Source organism: Pseudonaja textilis, chromosome 1, assembly GCF_049901715.1.
Source record: "Pseudonaja textilis isolate UNSWEBS1 chromosome 1, rPseTex1.2, whole genome shotgun sequence".
Taxonomy (NCBI): Eukaryota; Metazoa; Chordata; class Lepidosauria; order Squamata; family Elapidae; genus Pseudonaja; species Pseudonaja textilis.
In genome coordinates, this window is record NC_141990.1 from 282,445,997 (window position 1) to 282,471,479 (window position 25,483).

At 37.3% G+C, this 25,483-nt stretch overlaps 1 protein-coding gene across 1 annotated transcript; it reads left to right on the forward strand.

Annotated features, from left to right (window-relative positions):
* Window positions 1-1,286: 1,286 nt before the first annotated feature.
* Window positions 1,287-25,483, forward strand: BRMS1L (BRMS1 like transcriptional repressor). The gene is made up of 10 exons (XM_026711206.2): window positions 1,287-1,519; window positions 9,180-9,270; window positions 10,473-10,600; window positions 14,506-14,585; window positions 17,812-17,908; window positions 18,805-18,888; window positions 19,951-20,015; window positions 21,190-21,229; window positions 21,900-22,026; window positions 23,056-25,483. The coding sequence occupies exons 1-10, from the start codon at window positions 1,384-1,386 to the stop codon at window positions 23,177-23,179; spliced, it is 972 nt and encodes a 323-aa protein (XP_026566991.1). The 5' UTR covers window positions 1,287-1,383; the 3' UTR covers window positions 23,180-25,483.

Below are 25,483 nucleotides of genomic sequence, written 5' to 3' on the forward strand. Positions count from 1 at the left end.
TCTTGGTTTTTTTAAAGGGGGAAGGGCTGAGTTGAGTTTTTTGGCACTGTTTTTTGAAGTTTTTGGTGCTGTGAGGTTTCTGGCATTGTCCTTTTGGGGGGTATACTTCCCACAGTTATAAGGCCAACTTTAATGGGCTATGGAAGATTTTTTACAAATGATGTTTGTTTACAATCATTGTAGATCTATTCTTTTCCTTGCAGCCAAGGGTGCTGTGGATTGCAGTTCAAGAATATGGTGATCATGTGACAGCGGGACATTCTGACAGTAGTAAATGTGAGGACTGGTCATAAGTCATTTCAGCACTACTGTAATTTGAATGATCGCTAAACAGGGCAGTTAAGTGAGATCTACCTATACCTGGATTATCAAATGAAACACTAAATTCTGCAATATGTGTTTGTTTTATAAGAACATCTTTTACCATTCTGAGAAGTGAAGTTCATCTTACTCGGTCTAAAAGTGACAATATTTGAAAAATAATTATTTTGAGTATTCTTTTTCAATTTGCTGAAAAAATTAGGAGTTAATGAGTCTTCGGAAAACAATCCCTCAGTCGCTCCCCAAATTTTCTGCATTTGAGATTGGGTCTCACATCTCGTGAGAGAGACATGGTTTTATGCCTTAAAAGTTTGGCACGAACCAGCCAATTGTCAGTGGTAAATCGTGATTTTAAAACCTTCGCTCGGGATGTTACGGGGTGTCGACCCAAAAGGGCGACGCTGCAGCAACCCACTTCGGCCTCTGGGAGCGCTATTGGGTTTAATCCTTTCAGCCACAGAACCAAGAGAAATTGAGCGTCTCAACGGCAAAAGAAGGAGTGGAGGGTGCCTTCGCCCACGCGTTTCCCAACTTGTACTCTTTCCCCTCCTTTACCTAAATACAACAATTCTTGAAGGAGGATGTACCCAAAAGCTTCCTGCTGGGAAGAGAAATCAATTGGCGGCTAATGTCCCTCTCACCAATTTTGTTTTTAATTTCAAACAAGATGAAGACAGGGTTAATCTCGCTGCTCCAAGTCTGTGTTTAAAATATGTATACGTAGACCCTTCGATAGCCTCTCTTCCACCCTCTCCCGCCCTACTTCTACTACCTACTCGGATCTACAAGCCTTCCCTCAAAAGACTACATATCCCGAAATCCTCCGCAACACAGAACACTCCTCCCCCTCCCCCAACACCACGCCCGACTACGAAACCCCGCTCCGCCGGCAGGGCGTCCAACCAATGAGCGACCGAGAGGCGGGCTGAGTGGCGCGGCCCTAAGGTGGATGGCGGGGTTTCGGTGGGGCGGAGCTTCGGCGTGTTAGAGGGCCGGGCTGGCGAAGCTGCCGTCCTGGGTCTCCAAGCGGGTGACGCCGGGCGTCTGCCGAGAGCGGGCGCGATGCCGGTCCACTCGAGGGAGAAGAAAGAAAACAATCACGATGATATGGAGGTGGACTACGGGGAGAACGAGGGCAGCAGCTCCGAGGAAGAGGAGTCGGAGAGCTCGTCCGTGTCCGAGGAGGGGGACAGCTCAGGTGAAGCGGGGAAAGGGCTCCTGGGCGGCACATGCTAGAGCGGATCTGCCTCGCTTGGGGTTAGATGGGGGCAGAAGGGAGGGCTCGGCCCCGCCCCGCCCCGCCCTCTCTTTCGGTGTGCCGGGGCGATTCCGCGATTTCTGCAACCCTTATGGCCCCTTTCGGCATTTCCTCCCACTCCTTCGCCGCGGGCGACTTGTTAGAAAAGCCCCCTTCCCCCTTGCCTTCTTACGCCCCCTCACCTGGGCGGGCAAGGCAATGGCCTCACTTTCCTAATAAGTTTCCTCCCGGGCTCTTTGGGGAGAGCTAATTCTCTTCTTTGCCTCTAATTTCCCACCTCCCTCATTCGGTGATAATAAACCTACGGTGTGGTGTATTGTCTGCAGCCAACCACCCCGGGGACGGGCGGGGAGACAGGAATTTCTATAAGGTGTAAAAGAGTTGATTTGGTGTGGCACCAAAAAAAGAGAAAGAAAGAAAAAAAATGCCACAAATGCATTCAGACAATTTCTGGGCCAGTGGCTTTATGGACCAAATTGCAAGATGGAACTAGTAAGAAGGCTGCAGTTTTGTTGCTTTGCTATTTTTCCTGCCCTTTAAAGAGCAAGTATTTTGTGTATTGCCATTGCCTTCTAGAAACGGAATGTGCCAATATAACTTGAGTATTAGTTTGTGGAAGCCTCTATTATTATTTTTTTCTTTCTTTCCCGAAATCTTTGGAATGTCCCATATTTGTTTGTCTGAGAAATGTTCACAGGGCATTTTCTATCCTATCTTTAGGGTTAAGGTTAAATGATAATGGTTTCAGTGCACAAATAAATAAAGCATAAAACAAACTGGAACAGTAGCTTAAAACTTGTATTTCTCTTTTTATTCAATACTTTCCGTCACTAGCTCTAAAGCTCAACTTACTTCATAGGGTTTTTCTACCAAGTGTGTCTCAGACACTTAGAAGTAAAGCATAGTGAGCTTAATGATGATCCATCTCAGAATATGGTTGGTCCATTTTATCAACTTATACTGATAAATACAAAATTCAAAAAAATTTTATAGGTGTTTTATCTATGGCATCCTATGGTATTAGGATATTGGACTGGGACCAGTGAGCTTCCATGACTGAGTGTAGAACATGGGTCTACCAGTCCTGGAGGAATGGTAGAATGTAAATTTAATCAAATTATATGCAGTGCATATCATATATTTAGATATTGCAGGAATAAATGCAATTATTTAGTTACTGTAGTGTTGGTTATTTTTATTAAGCTAAAATACCATATGAGTCAATATATTTGGGTGGGAAGGATTCTGAGGATTTCTTGTACCCACAATGTATTCACATCACAGATTCTATTCCAGAGAGATTTTTCTGTCCATTACATCCTTCTTTAAAATCAAGTTTGATTCCTGATGACTTCGGTTGAAAGTTAAAACTCACCCTTCCTAGAAAAATGAAATATTTTAGGATGTATTAAAAAGGCAGAATATTTCCCCTAAAGAGAAGTAGAAACTCAAGAGAGGCAGAAACTCAGCCCCCCTACCTTTGCTAATGGGCCATTAAGGCCTGGGCCAGTCTATTCTACATAACAAAGATTTACCTCCTTCAGGCAGACCCATAATAGGAATCCCAAAGCCCTTTCATTACATCATCATTTCAGCAAGGCTCAACCAAACCTGGGACCCATGACTACCAAGTTACCCCTGCATGACCCCAAGAGAGTCTGACAACCAATCAGAACACAAGCTCATATTCAGAGTCCAGGGAAGGCATAAAACCCAGGGACTCTCAGCATCCCTTCCCTTTTTTGCTCAGGAGCTCCAAGGCATGTGATCCTGTCCACCATTAAACCATCTCTCCAAACAGCCTCCATGTTTCCAGTGTCTTTTTCCCCACTTGAAACTGAACCCAGAAGGATATGTCTTCTAACACTTAATAGACCTTTACAGGTTTTTTAATAATAGTAAAAGGGTTGCAATGAATGGTCTTCGTTGGAAGGTGATTTTTTTTCCCAGTTTCTCAATCTGCTCCACAACCCTTGAATTCTCGGCCTAACCAGTGCTGCAACATGTTGACGTGCATCCTCTTCCACTAATGTAGGAATCAAATTTTGTTTCCCTGTATGCTGCTAACAATAGGACAACATAAAACAGGGCAGCATATTAAAAAATACACATGGAAATGCTTCTGCTGGTTGAAGAAATTATCAGGCTCCTTACTTGCTTTTCATGTCTTACTTTGGGAAGTTTAGGGTTTTTGTTTCTTGTTTAATCAGTGTGTCTTTAGTTACACTTAATGTTTATACTTTTCTGTATGTGAAAAACAGTTCGTGTATATTGTTCTCCAGCATTCCTAAGAGTTATTAAAGTATAATAGTATGCTCTCAAATTTCTCCCGCTTCAGTTTCAATAGTCAGGAGGCACAAAAATCCCTCTTTTTCCTAACTGCTCTTTATTCTGGTGTCAATCCAGACAGATAGGAATAAAATCTATAACAATCTATTGGAATGGGAAATGTTTTTTCTTAATCTTTGGGTCACAGGGTTATCTTTATTAATTTAGAAAACATCTAAAGTAATATTTTGTGGCATCTAATCTTAGTAGCTGGAGGAAATCCTTTTAGGCCTATATCTACTCAATGTTTCTCAACCTTGGCAATTTTAAGATAATGATGGCTAAGAAATTCTGGGAATTGTAGTCAACAGAAGTTGCCAAGGTTGAGAAACCTTGAATTAATTCCACTGAAAAAAAGTTGTTACAGTGGAATAACACTTTATACCAGTGGCCTCCAACCTTTTTTGTCCCACGGACCAGTACCGGCATCACAAAATGATCCACGGACTGGTACCGGCATCAGCCCGCACGACCAAGGCGAGCCAAGCGACCGGACAGCCAGCCGTCCCCCGCTTCTCCCCGCCACCTTCAACTCCTCCTTTGTACCTTTGTCGATGGGCTTTTCAGGCTCTTTCTTAATCTCCTCCTAACGTGAGACACCACCGCCATCGGGACGGCTCTTTGTTCGAAGCCGCCCCCCCTCGAAACTAAGGCGCGAGGATTCAGCACCCAAACGCCGCTTTCCAACCGACAGCTGATAAGCTCACCTGGAAGCACTTTCTCAAGTGCCGTCAAAACAAGATGGCGGCACCCACTTCTTTGCGGCCCAGTAAAAAATACTCCACAGACCGGTACTGGTCCGGGGCCCGGTGGTTGGGGACCACTGCTTTATACCACAGAAGATGCATCTAAATACAGAATCTTATATATTGTTAGAAGACTTCAGAACAGCATTTTTCAGGGAGGAATGAGGGAATATATAATAGATAGAATGATTCACCCCTTCATTTTCTTTGTACTTCTGAAAAGATCCCATAATGATATCAGCCACAAGCCAGACATAGATCCCTTGAAATTGGAGGCTGCATTCTCACAAAACAGAAAGCTATGGTTCTGAAGACTTTCATTGATGCCTTAAATTAACTGATTAAACTAGGTATGCTCAGGAGGTATAATTATCTGGAACAGAGCTTAATAAAATTGATGTCTAAAACATTTTTGAAAAACCCTGGGATGGTTTTTAATAAGTCAAGAACAATTGATAAATGCAATAAAATTATTAGAATGTCTAATTGTTAACAATACCTTCCACATCAGTTTTTCCATTATATATTTTAAAGACTTATTAATCAATGAACTAATATGTACTTGATAAACCCAATTTTTAATTGTGGAAGAAAATGAATTAATTTTTTAGAAAAACAAATTGGAACTTTTACTGCCCAAATTAGTATATTAAATTGATTCTCTTAGAAAGACGTACTGTATAACCTCTTAATACTCCACAAATTTGATAGAGAAGACGAAAATTAAATTTTCAAATAAAGGTCCAGGGAAAATATCCATTTAATTGACATAAGCTCTTAAACAGTTAAAAACTATATAAGACACACATTAGACATTAAATAAAAAACTTACAATTACATACAAAACATACAATAAATATTGAAGATTTTAAAAAAACTAATATAATTTTGGGTCTGATTTTCTGTCAGCTACCTTACACATTGATTGATTGAGAGAAGAAATATGGACGAACTCTTAGGCAAGGAAGGGATATAAATTTAACAAAGTAATTATAGGGACTTCAGAAGAGACAGTGAAAGACAGTGGGAGGATGAGTTCCCTTATCTCTTGACAAGACTTATCTGACAAGACTATGGACATGTTGGGTTGCTCTTGATGTACCAATCTCTCTATTTCCCAGAAACAGGGTAGGCTGCCTAGGTGTAAGCTCTTCTACCTATTTAACCCACTTCCTCAAGATCATAAAGTCTGGGCTGATGTACACCAGGGGAGGCTGTTCAACAAATTATTGGACTCTAAGCCTTTTAGGCATCATGCCAACAGCACTTCCTCAAATAAGCAGCTGACACAGATTCCACATCCAGATAATGGTGTGCTAGTGTCCTGCAAGTAATGTAAATTATCCAAAGTGTCTTGGTTTTAAATAAATTCTCATTTCTGCCCAAATGTTATTTTGACTTCATTAACTCACAGACCATTAGTCTCGGCTGAAGGTGGCTGCCATTGAGTAACTTGTAAAATCATATTTTAAAGCATCAAGAATAAGACCTGCTTCTGCTCTCTACATGTTTTATGTTCTATCTTTGATTCAGTGCAGAGAAAAATGTTGAAATCTATCTTGTGCCCAAAAGGTCATTTGAGTGTCTTTAGTCCAATCATTATTTCTCATCTTAACCTATCTCACAGAGATGCTGATTGGACAGGCAGCATTGTGTGGGCCTTTTTGAATTCTTGAGAAAATAGTACAATACTAGTTTAATAAAATAATTATAGAATGGTATGTATGAAACATATTGCAGTATTTGTGACTTGTTTCAGTATAAATTGAAGATTAGGATTCAGATGAGCTTCTGATTGCTTTTTTACAACTCAAGAAGGGAAAGAGGGAGTGTATAAACAGCATCGAAAAAATACTTTCAGATACTGTTTTGAGTGATATGTAAATCAACAGGAGGTGGTTTCCATTTCAAATTTTGGCTAAACTACAAATTGTTTAAATGGGTTGCTCAAATTTATTGTCCTCAATTTTCCAATTGTTGTATGGGAAAACCAGCGTATTAAGTTACAAATATGGAATTGGAAAATGTATGCTAAACATCCTGAATGGCTAAAAGGTGCTGCTTAGGTAGTGAACTTGATTTTCTAATATGCAAACTTGGTATAGTATATATTGAATTGAGTGTGTGTTACCATATTGATGGAAGCTGGAGTCATATACATGTTTAGATCCTTGGTGTCTGAATTAAGAAGTGATGTTGTGTAGAAAATGTTTGTGGATGTTTTTATCTAGGTGAGATGATGAAGTGTTGATGGAAAAGGAAGAATGCAACAATGAAATAAATAAGTATTCCTTTATCTGTTTTCCCTGCTCTTCTGCTAGGGATGACACATAATATCTAATACATGAATGAATATTTTTGTGGATCTTCATTTGTAAGTGAAGTTTTTTTTATTTTTTTTATTTTTTTTGAAGACAATTTTATTGGTTTTTTAACAAACAAACAAAACAAACAAAACATAAAAGCATCAGCTCTCTTCCATACTTATATACAAACAGTGTGTCGGTTGGTTCATCAGTTTTGTGCATTCATTTCGTAGTCACAATTACAATTACATTACATAATAACTCTTATTATCAATCCAAACTTATATATCCTCATATCATTATTAAAAGAAATCATTTGACTATACTTTTATTCATTCATGCCTTATGAGATAACTATAATTTAAGTAATTTATTCTATAACAAATCATATAATCATACCAATTCTATCCTAAAAAAAAAAAAAAAACACTTTATAAATGTAATGTCAAATAGCAAAAGAAAAAAGAAAAAAAGGCAATAATATTCCTTATTACCTAACATTCTAAATATTCTATTTTTGTATTTCATCGTCCAACCATTGATAGAAAAGGTCCCAAATTGTATAAAATTGTTTATCTTCTTGCTCTCTAATTTCAAATGTCAATCTACTCATCTCAGCACATTCCAATATTTTCTTAATAATTTCTTCCTGCAATGGAATTTTCTCATTTTTCCAATTTTTTGCAAATACAATCCTAGCCGCAGTTAATACATTTACAATCAAATATTTCAAATCTTTACTATATACATCTGGTAGGATTCCCAATAAGAAAAGCTCCGGTTTCAAATCTATATGTTTCTTTGTCATTTTTTCCAAACACATGCGGATTTTAGTCCAATATTTTCTAGCGTCCTCACAAGTCCACCACATATGGTAATATGAACCAGGTATCTGATGACATTTCCAACATTTTTCCGATTTGTTCTTAAACATTCTTGCTATCCTTGTCGGGGGAAATGCCACCTGTAAAACATCTTATACAAATTTTCTTTATAAGCTGTAGACATTGTCATTTTATAATTTTGCGACCATAATTTCTGCCATTTCTCTAAGTCAATCCCATATCCAAAATTCCTCCCCCAAGCAATCATAGTTTCTTTAACTTGTTCTTCCTCTAGCTTAATTCCCAATAAGTAACCATATAGTTTTTTAATCACCTTTTCATCAGTACCTGTCAAAATCTTATCTAAATCAGTCTGTTTATCATAAAATCCCTCTGTTTTGGAATCCTCATCATACCTTGAGTGTATTTGCACATATGAAAACCAATTCATCTTTATACCTTGTTCCTCTAAATTTTGTATCGATTTAAGTTCACCCTTTTCATCTAGTAATTCCCCATATCTAACTGTTTGTTCCTTCTTATAAATTATAGGATAAGAAAATGCTTCTATCGTTGATAGCCAAACTGGAATTTTCAAATAACATTGTTTTTTTATCTTCTCCCAATTTAGCCACAAAGACTCCCATATATAATGTCTTCTAAAATAGCCCTGTGTTTTGGTTCCCTTGTACCATAGAAAGTGAAGTTTTGTTGTTGCCCTGGGCTAGGGCTGTCAAACTCTTGGCTCATGGGCTGGATGCATCATGCACTGGCCATGCCCACACCTGGTTTAGTGAAGGGGAAAAAGGTCCTGATGCATCATATGACGCTGTGAGTTTGACACCATAGGCCTACAATAGCAACAGTTTGAAGTTGCTTTAACAGTTGAGGCAATGGCAATTTCATGCAATTTAAAGATCAAATTGAAATGTTGGTTGTAGGTGCACAGAGGTTGTTTTATAGAACTAGCTATATTATGAAATTATGGAACCATAAGTTACCATTGTTTAAACTGGCAAAAAGATGAGTTGGTTGCCAAGTGTCCAAAATGTGGACATGTGACCCTGGGTGCATGTGCGGGTATCATAACTCAGAACAGGATGGTAAGTATAACGTCTGATGGTAGCTGAGTCAAAGGCTACCTGTATAATATAGCTGGCTGTAAGATGAAATGAATGCTTATCAGTTCAGTTCTTTCATAAGATTAATCAAAGAATAGAGAAATAATTTTATATGTTATATCTGTTTTCCAGAAACAGATATAAATTAATTCCATTAATTTATTTAACTTAATTAATTTAGAATTTTAGCCACTCTTAATGAAAATATCAGCTGTAAAGTACATTGGAAGAGACAAACTAGTCATATTTGTAAAAATATATACTTTTCATTGCAGAAATGGATGATGAGGATTGTGAAAGAAGAAGAATGGAGTGCTTAGATGAGATGTCTGATCTTGAAAAACAGTTTACAGATCTTAAAGATCAGTAAGTAAACCAATGCTCTAGAACTCCTAGATGCTAATTCAGCTGTAGTCTTGAACTTTAAATTATCCATGTAAATCAGAGTAGGCAGAAGGATGATCATTAGCTTTTGGTAGACCTCTGAGTAACTTACAACAGAACAACAGTTTTTAAACAGTTGTTTATGAATTGCTACAATTAAAAACATTCCATTCTTGGGTCTGAAGCAAAGAAAATGTTAAAACTCTCCCCCCTCCCCCTCTCATACATAGGTTGAAATGACATCTGGTAGAAAAAAAAATCCTACTCATTAATGCTCATTGCGTGTTATTGTGCCTTCTCTATTCTAAAAAGTGCTGCTGAAATAAAGAACTTTATTGCCTGATATGGAAGTTTGAAATGACAATCATATTGTATATGGGTGATTTTTGTTCATGCATTTTTGTTCTTGTTGTCATGGAAAGTTTAGGAGATCAGGAAGAGAAGTTAGCTTCTTCTTACCTTATCAATTGTATCCTGCTTCTTACAATTGCTTGCTCTCATTTTGAAAGAGACTGGCAATGAGAAAATTGAAATTGTCCAATGTGTTGGGCAAAGTAAGATTTCCACATTCTTCTTCACATAAAAAGCAGTCCATTCTTATTCTGTCTGTAAATAGGACTGGCTTCTATGATCATAGCCTGCCTTTGCAAAATGTTTCATTGTAGAGTCTGAAGTTGCTTAATATTTTTATATTAGTAATGTGAGGCTTTTATAAACGATTTATTCGAAGAATGTGGAAGACACTGATTTAAATATAGACATTGCTTCCTCAAATGGGACATCCCCCCAAGATGGAATTTGTCTGAAGAGACATTCCTTGCTACTGAAGAAGGGTAGTGGTGATGTCTTTTACTTTTTTCCTCCTTTTAGCTAATTTTACTCTGAAAGTTTAGCCCCTTCTTAAAGACAGTAAATCATAACAATTAATGCTCCCCTTTTCTGTCAAAAGGCCCATTCAGTGAATAGGATGAACACTTTCAGATACAGCCCAAACAATGTCTAAATAAAAAGTTGACTGTAATTTAATATATATCTCAGTCTGTTTTTGAATCTTACTAATTTCTTCTGGGCTGATGGGCTTCATAGGAATGCCATTGCCAGTTGAGAAGATCTTAGAAATATCAATATACACTTTTCTATGCCTATACATTTAATATAATGTACTCTATTTTCATTATATTAAGACTTTACAAAGAGAGATTAAGCCAAGTGGATGCAAAGCTACAGGAAGTCATTGCAGGAAAGGCACCAGAATACTTGGAACCCCTGGCAGCTCTCCAAGAAAATATGCAAATCCGAACAAAAGTGGCGGGTGAGTCCATGAAATAGTTGTTGTTCACTCAGTTATGTGTACTAGATCACTGCATGGCAATGGTAGGAATAAAATGCTATTAAAAGCTTCAGGGCTTCAGAAGCCTTTGAATTTAAAACAATTGAGGTTGAATTTTTTGTTACTGTATATTTTTGGCCTCATATTTTAATAACAGTAGTGTGCAAGGTCATTCATGACAGGATTCTGATTTCCAAATATATGTATGTGTATAATCTTTCACCAAAAACAATCATAGTTGTATTGTTCCTCTCTGACACTCTTTTATAAGGCCCTGAAGATGTGGTTTTACCAGTGGGCCTGGGGAACACAGGGCGGGATGGATGTAGCACAATACAGAAGCCTGATGATGGCAGACGAGATTTTGCCGAAAAGTTGCTACATCTTTAAAAGCACAACTATAATGATGTGGGAAAATACCCGAACAAAGCTGAATACCCCATATATATATTTGTTTTCTGAGGTTCTCGCGGGTATTTGTATGTGGATCTTTGGTTGTTCGGGTTTTCTCCCGCGTAAGATTCGAAGTATCTAGGCAACGTTTCGATGAAGTCTCATTCATCATCTTCAGGCTTCTGTCTCCGGCTCTGTGCTTCTCAAAGTGATGTGAGATTGCAGCTGCTTCTTCCTTTTAACTGCTAGTGGGGTGGGATTTGATTGGGTGGGGGCTTGACTGTGTTCTGATTGGGTGGGGTGTGTTCTCATTGGTAGGGGTTTGGCTGTGTTCTGATTGGCTGGGGGGTTAGCCGTGTTCTGATTGGTTGGAGGCGTGTTCTGTTCAGGTGGGGCTTGGTTGTGCTTGAATGCTGTTTTAAAACCCCAACCAAAATCCAAGACAGAGAACAAGAAAACGGCAAAGCCCTCCTCCCATATATAAAAGGCACTACAGACAAAATCAGCAAGATCCTCCAAAAACACAACATCAAAACAGCATTCTGCACAAACAGAAAAATATCCACCATCCTAAGAAACCCCAAAGACAAAATCGAATTAGAAAACCAAGGAGTATACGAAATCCCCTGCAGTGCCTGCCCTACCACATACATTGGACAAACTAACAGAAGAATAAGTGCACGCATTGAAGAACATAAGAACTCAATCAAAAAAGAAGAAATGACCTCTTCCCTGGTCCAACACCTCAAAGCCACAGGACATGAAATTGATTTTAAAAATACCAGAACTATCGCAAAACCGAACACTTCAACAGCAGAATAATCAGAGAAGCCATAGAGATAGAAAAACGCCCACACAGCATGAACAAACGAGATGACACCTCCCGCCTTCCAGCCATTTGGAAACCCGCCCTCATGAACAGACAGGTACCTAACATGAAGAAGGACACCAGACCCACACCCATGAGAGCCACACAAGATGCCACCACCACACTTCCAATCAGAACACAGCCAAGCCCCCACCCAATCAAATCCCACCCCCACTAGCAGTTAAAAGGAAGAAGCAGCTGCAATCTCACATCACTCTGAGAAGCACAGAGCCGGAGACAGAAGCCTGAAGATGATGAATGAGACTTCATCGAAACGTTGCCTAGATACTTGAATCTTACGCGGGAGAAAACCCGAACAACCAAAGATCTACATATAAATACCCGCGAGAACCTCAGAAAACAAATATATATATATATATATATATATATATACATACATACATACACATACACACACACACACACATACATACATACACACACACACACACACATACATACACACACACACACACATATATATATGTATGTATGTATACATACATATACATATAATATTAGGACAAGTCCATACAATATATTTGCTTGTAAGAAATGTATTGGTGCACTATACAAAAAAGCTGGGCTAAGTAGAATAATGAATATAGTGTAATAATAATTTTGACACAATTTACTTTAATGTGTATGGAACATACTTATTTTATCTCCATCCTAATACTTTGAATGCTTTAAGTTAACTTTTCTTGTATACCTCTTGAGCAAAGAGGCCTCCTCTTTCTTGCAAACTGAACTATTTGCAAACCAGAATAGAAAACAAGAATTTGGAAACTCAGTAACTGAGATGCTGTTGAAAGGCTAGATAGAACCCACCTTAATGATCATACATTTGCAAAATATTTTTTGCACTCCACTACAGGTAGCCCTCGGCTTATGATCACAATTGAGCCCAAATTTCTGTTGTTAAGTGAGTTATGGCTCATTTTATGACCTTTCTTTTCACAGTTGCTAAGTAGAATCACTGTTCAGTTAGTGACATAGTTGTTAAGTGAATCTGGCTTCCCCACTGACTTTGCTTGTCTGAAAAGATGCTCAAAAGATGACCCTGTGGCACAATAACCATCATAAATAAAATTCCAGTTGCCAAGCGTCTGAATGTTGATCACATGACCACGGGAATGCTGTAACAGTCATAAATGTGAGAAATTGTTGTGTCACTTTTTTCAGTGCTGTTTTAACTTCAAGCGGTCACTAAATGAGTGGTTGTAAGTCAAGGACTTCCTAGAAATTGATGTTTATATCTTATTGGTTGCCACATATCTGCTTACACATTGTTGCTAAATCATAATAAAGTTTTTTTTACTTTATACAAAGTATTACTTTTTACATACTATTTTGTTACAGTTGATGCAAGAAGAAAATATATTCTTGAATCACAGCTCAGAGGCTGGGCAGAGAAATCTGTGTGGGCTCTAGAAACACCAAGGTTTTTCTCATCAAACTGTATCCACACCCTCAAAAAATTAGTTGTTGTTGTCCATTCTGTTTTGCTGCAAACAGAAAATGCCTTTTTTCCCTTCTATCTGGTCTGTTTCCTATTTCTTCATTCAGAAAGAAAAAAATCCAGTGAATTGGTTTTGTTTTATTTTTACTGCCTACCAGGTGTATAGCAGGCAGGGATCAATGGCTGATTTCTTAATTGCTTTCTACAAGGAAGTGGTTCCTCCATTCAATAGCATAGCAGTAGCACTTGGACTTATATATCACTTCATAGTGTTTTACCGCCCTTTCTAAGTAATTTACAGTCAGCTTATTGCCCATAACAATCTGGGTCCTCGTTTTACTGATCTTGGAAGGATGGAAGGGTGAGTCAACCTTGAGCCCGTCAGGATCAAACTTGGCAGTGGGCAGAATTAGCTTGAAATACTGCATTCTAACCACTGCGCCACCACGGCTCTTAGTGTAGTGTAGAGCAAGCAACAAACGAGCAAGCAATAAAGAAGACAAAACGATTAAACACTTTAGGGTTGTTGGAGAAATTCAGTGGTGCTATTTAGAGCTGTCAGAAATCGATCTGCATTGGTTTCATTGTGATCATTATTATCTCAAGGAAGGATAGGAGAGAGGGAGGGAAGGAAGCTCTCTGAATCTTGCTTTTTAGAATTAAGATTGCATTATATACCACTTGCTCACACTCTCCAAACTTTTTACCACCAGTACTTTCCTTTTGATTTTGACTTTTTAGGCTATGCAACAAATGTATAACTGATCTAGAATTTTAAAAACATGGGGGGAGAAGTAAATGGACTATAAACTTTAATAGCTGCCCATCTTGCTGGTCTGAATTAATGTTCATCGGGCAAGTCTAATAATAGGTTAATATTAATTCAACCAGTTCTGAAATTCTATAAATCATCTGTAAAATAGCAAATACTCTTACAGATAATGTTTAGATTTTTAATTTTCAAAGCAGCACTTGAGCCTTGTAAAGCCAGGGCATTTATTGTATTGCTTTGGGATTAAAACTAATTTAGGGTTTGCACAAATGGAGATGTAAAGCAAATCTTTTTTGTAAGTCCCACCGTTGCCTGTTGGGAATTTTCAGAATGGCTTGGAAATACATTCCATGATGCTCTTTTATTAATATTAAATGAATGTTTATTTGTAGGTATCTACAGAGAACTCTGCTTGGAATCCGTGAAAAACAAGTATGAATGTGAAATTCAGGCTTCCCGACAGCATTGTGAGGTATTGTTTTGAACTGTAAATGTTTTAATCTGTCTGTAATTCTACTTTGTTCTGAGGTAATAAACTCACTTTACTAAGCTATATGGTTGAAGAACAATTTGAAAATATTATATACTTACATCTACAAAAAAGTGAGGTTGCTTTAAAATACGTTGACAACTTTGTCAGTCTTACTAATTGCTCTTGTGAAATTCTTGATCAAAGTTTATTATGTTTTTGCAGTTAAGTTGAAAGCCTATAATGAATCAAATGGTTCCAGCTTTTGTATACTTAATATACATCCTGCATAACTTTTACCCAGGCTATTTTAAGATATGTATCAGCTTTATAACACCATCTGAACCACATTTTTGCATATTTTATGTGCAGTTTTAGTTTCAATAAACAATTCTGTGATCTGGCATATTAACTGCATACTCAGGAAGAAAAAATCATTAAAACATTATTTATTTCAATTTGTTTATAAACTAATACTATTAAATGAGATAAGACTAATGGATGAAATTTTATTTTTTTCTAAAAGGTTTAGGCGTACAGCTATATCTACAACTATAAAACTATATAACTAATATTTTAGTGTTTTAATAGTTTTACTGTTTTTATTGTTTTTAAGAATTTAATTGTATGTTTCTGAATTGTGAGCTGCTGAGTGTAATTTGCTGAGATGGGTGGCTATAGAAATTAAATGGAATAAATGCATGACTGAATGAATGAAATAAAACATTGTTTTATAAGAGGATAGAGCTTTCATGAAGCCCAACAGTAAATTCTATACACACCCTCCCAAAGTTGTTTATGTAGCACATATGGTCTTTGTAGTATTAAAATAATTCTCAGAAACACCAAGAGTAGTTATAAGATTAGTGTATTTCTATTTATGATGGTAAAACCCAGTTACCGTAATTTTTGCTCCATAAGACACACTTACGGTGTCATTTTGTCTCCAAAAAGTGGCTGAAAATGTCTTATGGAGCGAATATTGCTGAAGCCCCGCCCACCCTTCAGCCTTTTTTGGCCTCTGCTCCCCGTTTTCAGCCTCCGCGTATCGCATTTTAGGCCTCTACACACTCCGTTTTTGGCCTCCACACGTCCTGCTTTCAGCCCATTCCAGGTGGCAGGGATCACCACTGCCAATGGCCGCTACCTAGTGGCGGCGGCGGTGGTGATAGGTGGCGATCAGTGGTAGTGATCCCCAGTACCTGAAACAGCTGATCGGCAGTATTCCCTGAGGCCAATTCAACTGCCAATCAGCTGCTCGTGCTGAATCAGGCTGCAATAATGTGCTGAAGCTGCCCAGGCACATTTGATGGATAAATGAGCAGGGACAAATTGTGTCACATTATTTCACTTATTTCCCATGATCTTATACATGTTTGTTGAAATGTTTGATAACGTAATCTTTTGTTTTCAATGAACCAAGAAACTGCTTAAAGCCTCCCTCTAAATCAGAATCTGATGCTAATAAGTGAGGAAGATGTTAGAACACAGTTTATTGCCAGTTTGATAAATAATGTGAGCCTTGCAAGGAAGCAATACTGCTATCCTTCAGAAAGACCTTGACTATGTATCAGAATGTCAAGCAAATAAATGCTCTGTCCTACATATTGGCAAAAAAATAATAATCAGAAAATAAAATACAGGCTGAATAGTCAAGACCTTGTTGATGATCCAAACTCTGTCAAGGATCTTGGAGTACTCATCTCTAATGATCTAAGTGCTAGAGCCCACTGTAACTACATAGCCAAAAAGGCATTAAGAATTGTTAACCTAATCTTATGTAGCTTTTTCTCTGGTAATATTACACTAATAACTAGAGCATACAAAACATTTGCTAGACCAATACTCGACTATAGCTCATCAGTCTGGAACCCGCATTACATATCTGATATTAACACAGTTGAGAAAGTCCAGAAATATTTCACAAGAAGAGTTCTCCACTCCTGTACTCGTTGCAGAATACCTTATGCCACCAGACTTGAAATTCTAGACCTAGAAAACCTAGAACTATGCTGCCTTCGGTCCGATCTAAGTATAATATGTAAAATCATACATTGCAATGTCCTACCTGTCAATGAATACTTCAGCTTCAACCATAACAACACAAGAATAAACAATAGATACAAACTCAAGGTTAATCGCACCAAACTTGACTGCAGGAAATACGACTTCAGCAGCAGAGTGGTCAATGTCTGGAATACTCTACCTGACTCTGTGGTTTTTTCCCCAAACCCCAAAAACTTTAACCTTAGACTGTCTACTATTGACTTTACCCCTTTCCTAAGAGGTCTGTAGGGGGCGTGCATAAGCGCACCAACGTGCCTACTGTCCCTGTCCTATTGTTTCTTTTATTTTTTTTATTTTTCTTATATGTATCCATGTATTCATAACTATGTTTTTTTTTTACTTATACCTATTATCTTGTAAGCAATTGGCAAAAATAAATAAAAATAAATAAAAAGTATGCCTAGGTGAACTAATTCTACTTTATTATAAAGTTACATCAGCAGAAGCCTGCAAGTCTGAAAATGCATTTCCCCCCTTCCCTTGCCTTTATAGCCCAAGGAACAAAGGAGAGTCCCTCCTGAGATATTTGCCATTCCCACATTCCTTCCTCTTATCCAGCTTCTCCCCTGGCTATGGCTCTTCCCTCTGTCTCCCAAGATCATCCCCAAATACCATTACATTACCTCTCATACAGTCCCTAATCATTTAAAGATGTACAGCACAGATTAAAACAAGCATGGAAACAGAGGGCTTTGTCAAAGGCAAGTAGCCCCAGGCCAAATGTTGAACATGTGATATGGATTTTTGTTCAAACTATTGTCAGAAATACCAGTGCATCAGCATTAAATTTTATATGAACTTTTATATGAATCTCAAATTCCTGTTTGCAGTGGCCAAAACTGTCTTGAGGCAAGGCTGATCATTACTGGGCAAAACAGAACTGAATGAGTGTAGCAAATACAAAAGTTTGCCATCTGGATTATTTATGCATATAAATGGGGTTTAGAAAATTTCAGGGTCTACTTTATTTTGTTTATTTTATGGAATTTGAATAGGACTTGGGACAAGAAAATCCCTTTTAATGCTGGTTATGACATATACACACTTGGAATTTCTGTGGAAAGAGAACATCTCTACAGTATTTGTGAGGATGTTATCTGCTTCACGTAACTGTTGATGATGACCTTTCATTTGTGAATTACCTATTAATGTTTTCTTTCAGAGTGAAAAGCTCTTGTTGTATGACACTGTTCAGAGTGAACTAGAAGAGAAAATCAGACGACTTGAAGAAGACCGACATAGTATTGACATTACCTCAGGTAAGTTATTATTCAACCAAAAGCTTGAATAAATAAGTCACTGCCCAAATTAATTAGAATCCATTGAATAAAGATTGCAGTGAATTATAGCACTTACTTGGTTTATCTTTGGAGCTTCTATTTTGTTTACAAAACAAATTGAGAAGAATTAAGAGTCTTAAGTTATCTTTTTAGATTTACCTTCTGCTTGTACATTCTACCTCAAAAATTTGATCAACTAGCTAGCTCATTGTTTTTTGACCTCAGCAACTTTAATTGGATGGACATCAACTCCCAGAATTCCCCAGCTAGCATGCTGAATGTTGAAGTCTACCCATCTTAAACTTGCTGAGGTTAAGAAAAATGCCTCTTAATGAGGCCTCAAATTTGCTCCCTGATACCTTGTGGTACTTAAAATTAACCTAAAGCAGGGGTCCCCAATCTGTTGACCCTTTCATGAAATTTCAGATTGTTTCATTCAAATATTTATTATATGAAAAGAAATTAAGTACTACTTTCACTAATGGTAGTATCAATAACAATAATGACAGCCCCTTGGATAATCTCATCGAATCTTGGGGATTGATGTTGACTACTTTGGAGAACCCTGATTTAAAGGATGCATGAATAAAGATAATTCACCATTCTTTGAACACCTAACCTATTTGAAGGCGGGCTGTTTGTGAAAAAGAGGAAGAAAGTGATGATGGAATAAGAGAAAATAAACACACTTGTTGTGGTTTGGGTAACTTTGTGTCTTACTGTTTTAAAATAGTCCTCATAATTTCTTAAATACAATTTAAGGTATGAATCTGCTTTCCCCCCCCAAATGTAGAAGTTTGTCTTTTTAGAGGGGCTCAGCCTATGAGGTGTGGGATTAAAAATGTGTAATTGCAACATTTTTTTATCTTTCTTAGAGTTATGGAATGATGAACTTCAATCTAGGAAAAAAAGAAAGGATCTATTTAGTCCAGAGAAGAAGAAACCTGTTGTTGTATCAGATATCCTTTAACAGCTGTCATAAATATTCATTGTGCTATTGTATTTTAAAATAAACGACATTGTGCAAAGCATTGGAAAAAGATTAAGACACAATAAGCAAAATTAATGAAACAGGAGATAAGGCTAAAGAAAAAGAAAATCAAATTAATTTTTGCTTGCATCAACACTATTCAATCTATCTCTCTGTGCCTTTCTGTTACAAATCAAGAATGCTTATAAACTTAACTCCCCCTCCCCTTTAATATCTTTGAATCATTGTTGACTCCTGATGACTGCCTTGGCTAGTCCCTGCAAGGATTTTGGGCAAGATTTCAGAACCATTTGCCATTTGGTTATTCCTAGACTGAGAGAGATTGATTGTAACAAGGTCACCCAGCTGCCTTTTTTGCCTAAGAAGGGACTAGAACTCATAGACTCCTGATTTCTAGCCTGCTACTTTAACCACCACACGAAATTTTTATAACTTAACTACTAGGTTTAGTCAGTTCAGTTATATTGTTGCTTATTTGTCACCTTTCCTAAAACATGCATAGGGAAACATAGGATGGTAGTTTGAAGACTGACAAAATCATGACCATTGTATTTTAATAGAGCCTAAGGATAAGTTTGACCACTGTAGTTACTATACTATATGTCTAGTGTGAGCAACATAGTATCATAATATTAACCCCTCTAAATATTGTCATCCATTGAGTAATAAAGAGATTGATGCTGACATCTTGTTATTACGACACTTATCCCAGATTTCTTTTCTCTGGTTTAGGACTATATATTTATGTGTGGATCAGAGTTTTTTTTCCCAGAAAAAGATTTCCAGGCTTTTTTTCCTTCCAGCTTGAAGGATATAATACTATATGTTATACAATGAAAAGCATCCCTTTTCATTTTAATCTCAGTGCTTGAAAATAAATGTGGGAAAATAATTTACGAATTTATAGAAGATAGTATTAACCTTATGCAGCTGATTCCTGGTCTGATCTACTTGGTGGGGATGAAACGTAGATTTTTTTAAAAATGTGATCCATTTTGGAAAAAGTACAACTTCCTTAACATATATTAACGACCCTATATTGTGTATATGCTACAAGATCTTGATATACTTGAAGACTGGACAACAATAAGGAAGGTATGTACATTTTTTAATGGCTAGTTTTAAAATATTTACAAGTCATCATATTTATATGTCCATTTTTAGACTATGCAAATAATCCTGTAACTATTTTGTAGGAAGAGAGATCTATGATGGTGTGTCCTACTGACTGGCTAGATGGTGGGTTGATAGGTTGCTCATACAAAATGTGTGTATATATTCAGTTACAGTAATACCTCAGTACTTTATTTATTTTATTTATTTATTTTAGAAAACTTATATTGCCGCCTACTCGCCCATGGCGACTCAAGGCAGCTTACATGAATAATTGTTAATTGGTTCCAGGAGGCACGACAAGTACTAAAAATGCCAAACAAACCATGTGACTTACCACATGACCCTTTGTTTTGGCTGAAATGGACCTTTTCTTATATCGGTGACCTTCCCAGCAGTTTCTCATTCAACAGGTTTTGAAGCAGTTGTGTGTACCAAGGTACTATATTTGAAACAAGAAAGGAAATAATCATCTAGCACAAGGGTGTCAAACTGGATTTCTTTAAGGGCCGGATCAGCACTGTAGTTCTCCTTGGGCTGGCTGGGGGTGGGGAACAGAACCTCCTACAGCACTTTGCCAGCCAAAACGGGGCACGTGGGGGGGGCGCCACACAAGCCTCCCGTGCCTCATTTTGGCTGGCAGAGTGTTGCAGGAGCCCGTCCAGGCCAAAACAGGGTGCGGGGGCCCCCTCATGTGCCCTCCCCTCACCCTGTTTTGGCTGCCAGAGGCACCATGGGCCAGTCCTTTGCTATTTCCAAACCAACCCCGTGGGCCAGATTTAAACACCCCGCAGGCCGCATCCTGCCTGCAGGCTTTGAGTTTGACACCCCTGATCTAGCATAATCATCCACTTTCATTTGGCTTACTGTTGTAGTAGCATTCCAGGTTCTCTTATCTTGTCCATGTATGACATCGTTCCAATAGCCCACTTTTCATCAGATTTTCCTGGTTCTGCAACATCTGGTGCAGACCTTATTAATCTGGGGGATATCTGAGCTGGCATGATTTTCTTCGATCATATCACCCATATCCTGAGGTAGGCAGGTGAAATAGATAACAGATAAATTCATGAAATTTTTCTTTAAAATGAAATTGCTTTAGAAGATGGCTTGCTAAAGAATGACTTTAAAAAAAATAAAAACTTTTAAATTTCAGGCAATGGCTACGTTGGGACCACATAGAGTGAAAGCAGAACGTAAGGCAACTTACTTTACTCTTTTGCAGTTAATTCATAGAAGTAGCCTATTGAAACTATCATGCTCTACTCTGCTGCTGCTGAAAAGCAAAGGCACTGTGACCATGAATATACTGATGATGCCATCAGTCCCCCTTTCTTCTGCTGTAATCCTTTGTAGAGTACCAATATCCACAATGGCTTCCTTCCCACTCCGTTTCCTTTCCCACCCTAAAAGTTAGGCTGCAGTTCCTAGCAACTAGCTGAATGTAAGATTCAAATATAAAGAGAATAAAGGGAAACGGATTCATGCCCTTGATGATTTGAGATCAATTTTTGTTATTTTGGAAACTTAAGAGTTGATCTGAGGCAGGAGGTACTGAGATCAAATCAATAAAATAAATGTGTTTATACAGAAAATAATAAACCTGTTTAAACGTTCTAAAATGAATAAAATTTATCCAGCAATAGACAAAGTTTAGATCCCAAGCTAACTATTACATAGCTGACTCAAGAAAAATGATTCTTATAGATGCATTTTCAATAGCAATCTATAAACTATTTCTGCTTAAATGCGGAAGGTAAAATCACTCATGCATGTATTAACAGGATGTAAAATAGAGAGAAATTGGTTGACTTCTTAAAGCAACTGTTTCATTTTATCGGCATTGTCTATACTGCCTCTTTTCAGCACCTGTCAAGTTGGAAAAACATCTACACAGCACACGATCTGAGGAAGGAAGACTCTACTATAATGGGGAATGGTATGGACGTGGACATACAATATGTATTGATAGAAAAGATGAATGTCCTACAAGGTATGACTTTTTAAAATAAATTGAATACAGTTCAAAGATTCCCCCCGTATTAAGTGATTTAGGCATATGTCGCTAATTTGGGCATAACAATTGTGCAGCTGGTGAGGTTAAGAGTTTATAGTAAAAAGCATCCTTAAGGTGCATCAGCCAGAGCACAATAGCAATAGCATGTAGGCTTATATACTGCCCATAATGCTTTGTACCACTCTTTGAGTGGTTTACAGTGTAGAAGCATTACTAAATACACGCTGTATTTTAAACACTGTGCCACCAGGGCTCCTGATGGAATATAGAATATGGAAAACTTGCAACTCTATGCCTTTTTTATTTTCACTTCAACCATTTTTTCCTATTTTATTTTCCAATTCATCTGTTTATAATGGGAAGAATATTCTTCATATGATATACCATAGTCCTTGTGTTAGCTTTCCAAAAACTATACTTGTAAGCCTTACATACTGTCTTTGAAACTCAATGTAATATCCTTCATGAACTGCATGAAGTATGTCTTCCTCCGGTATACATAACTCTGTCTTATTTTATATGTATCCCAAGGAAAAAGAAATACAGATGAAATATAATAAGCATTCCCAGTTTTGTTCTGTTTTGCCTTATTGAGCCATTGTTGTAAATAAAATAATCCTAATGATTGTGCTTAGGTTATTATTACAGAATTTCTATAAATAGGCAACAAAACAGATAACAGCTTTGAGGATATCACTGTTCCCCCATTTACTTAGTCTCTATATATCTAGATGTAGAAAACATCCATACATGTTTTCTCTTGGCAAAGAAAAGCTGTTTTAAAAAAGTGAATTATTTTCAAACCAATGCAGTACTATTGAGGTTTTTTTTAGCATTAGGATTGCAGTATTCTGTTAGTTTTTCTTCATTTCCCGGACATTTGCTATAATACTTGTACGTTTTATTACCAGTAATTATAGTCCTGTTTATAAATTGCCATGCAGGTTGAGGTTATAGTGCAGTTGTATAGGGACACTAATTTCTCTTTTCCCTTTTCCTTTTCAGTGCTACAATTACAACAGTTAACCATGATGAAGTGTGGTATAAGAGGTCTGATGGAAGCAAATCCAAACTATATATTTCCCAGCTACAAAAAGGAAAATATTCCATCAGACATAATCACAACTGACTATTAAACTAATCAGACAGTGTAAGCCTGCTTGAAGTGTCATAAGATGGAAAAATGTATTTACTGTATGCTCTCATCTATCTTTGTGGCTGTATCTGTGTATATTTAGTAGTACAGGTAATCTTCATGCAGATGTTTTAGAATAGGTAACATATTATCATGTTGAACATGACATTTTGTTTCTAATTTGGGGTTTAGTGCGTGACACAGAAAATAGCTTTGGATTGTCTGGAATTCATGATTCATGCAGTCCTGTAAAGCTTTGTGCATGCATGAGCTAGAATTGTGCATACAGATACAAGGCACTTTTATTTATATTTTTTCCTGCAGCAGCTTATAAGACTCAGTCAATGAGCCAATTTTGAAGTTGCTTAATTGCAGAGATGGTGGTGGTGGAATTGAAAAAAAGGATGCATGGAACTATTCTTTCTGGATATTGTATCTTCATATGGACCTGTGCCTTCCAGATGTTGCTGAACTACAACTCCCAGCATCTTTTTCCATTGCTCCTATGAGCTAGAACTGCTGGCTTCTCCACCTCTGATACTGGCGCCTCTCTTTTTACAGTTATACTCTAAAAACCAGTTGTATAAAATTGACAGTAGCAGAGTTATCTAAAATCATGTAATTGTGAAGTCCATTGCTGCCTAGCATTCGCTCTGGCTTTTTAGCAGTCTTGCTTGTCTTGCAAATGTAAATTACCTTTTTTAGGAGTTACATGGATATAGTCTGATAGTGAAATATTTTTAAATTAATTGAAAACAGCAAAAAGGGTCTCAAAGAGCTTGCCTATTTATGCTACTTTATTCGTGTTACCAGTTTCTTTGTGATAACAGAAATAAAAAGTAGCCATAAATACATTGCTTCAAGGCAAATGGCGCTGTACCCTGTAGTACTAAATGGTCTTTTTCTTCAAGCTAAAAGTGCCAATTCAGTAAATGATGAAATAATAACAAAAAGTATTGCTGCATATACTGCATATTGTCCTATAATAAAATGTACCTATAGTTAAGCACAGTGTAACCTTTCAAAATTGTATATTGGGCAAAAAATATGTGATGTTTGCTGCTTCAAAATTCTAGAAAGGTTTGACTTTGTAACATTTAATATAGAGGTAAGATCTTCTAGCTTTACATGTTTGAAGCAATAGAACGGGGGTGTTGTGGGTGTGGGGAGAAGACATTATTTGGTGGTTTCTGTGCACTTTAAATCCATTAAGTTGAAGTTTCAGGAGTGGGACTTTATCTGATGGAAATAACTGCCAAAAGTGTTTGAAGCTTCAGCTTAGATTGGTGCTAAATCTGACTGTTAATAGGCAGTCTCCATCTTTCTTATAGTCTTGACTAGAGGCTGGGTGGATAAATTAATAATAATCTCAGCAAACATTGTAATGATGAGAATGGGGAGCTATATAAAGAAAACTGAAACTTCTTTTACAATGGAAATGTGAACACAGTCATCCCTGGAAGATGTAAATACCAGAAGGCTATATATGAATCAGCCACTCAGCTGCAGGCAAGCATTTTTATGTTTCGTTTTTTAAGTGTTAAAAGGTCTTGGGGGGAAATGTTGCTTAAATCTCAATTCTGTGGTCTTGATTCTGACAACTCTCATTTCAAGTCCTTACTGTGCAAATTTTTGGCAATCAGAAGAATATCACCTTCATTCATCAGAAAGTGCCTGTCACTATTCAGAAATGGCTTTGTGTGTCTTGGAATGTATTTATTTTGTTTCTGGCATGAAGGATCAGCAACATCTGTTTTTGTACCATCTGTAGGTTGGAAACACATCTGTCTCATTTTGTCTGCAATGTGTTACAAACTCTGCATCCCAAAGTAGGCCACAAGCATACTGTGGCAGGGAATTGTGGAGGACTAGTCTATTGTTGCTTAAAATGGTTTGTTAACTGCTTATGTTTGCTTGCTTCTGTGTAACTGGCACTAGGACCCAGTTTCCAGTTAACAAACTATGACCTCTCCTGCTTGTCAGTTTACTTTGTTACCATTACTAAGCCTCAAAACAATAAAACTGCTTTCACTTTTTATGAAAATGTATTTGCTAATGTTGGAAAACAGTTTGACCATTGCCAAAAGTCTGCAGAAAACTAACCCAGAGGAGTAATCTTACTCTATGTGTATTTCATATTAGCCAAACATATATAAAGTATTAATGACTGGTTGGCTTTGACAACCCCTCTGTATGTACACAATTTGATAAAGCTTTTTTTGTAATGATGAAATATTTGTATTTTTTAACCTAGTGTATAAATAAAATAACTCATCATGGAAAATCCAGATAATTAAA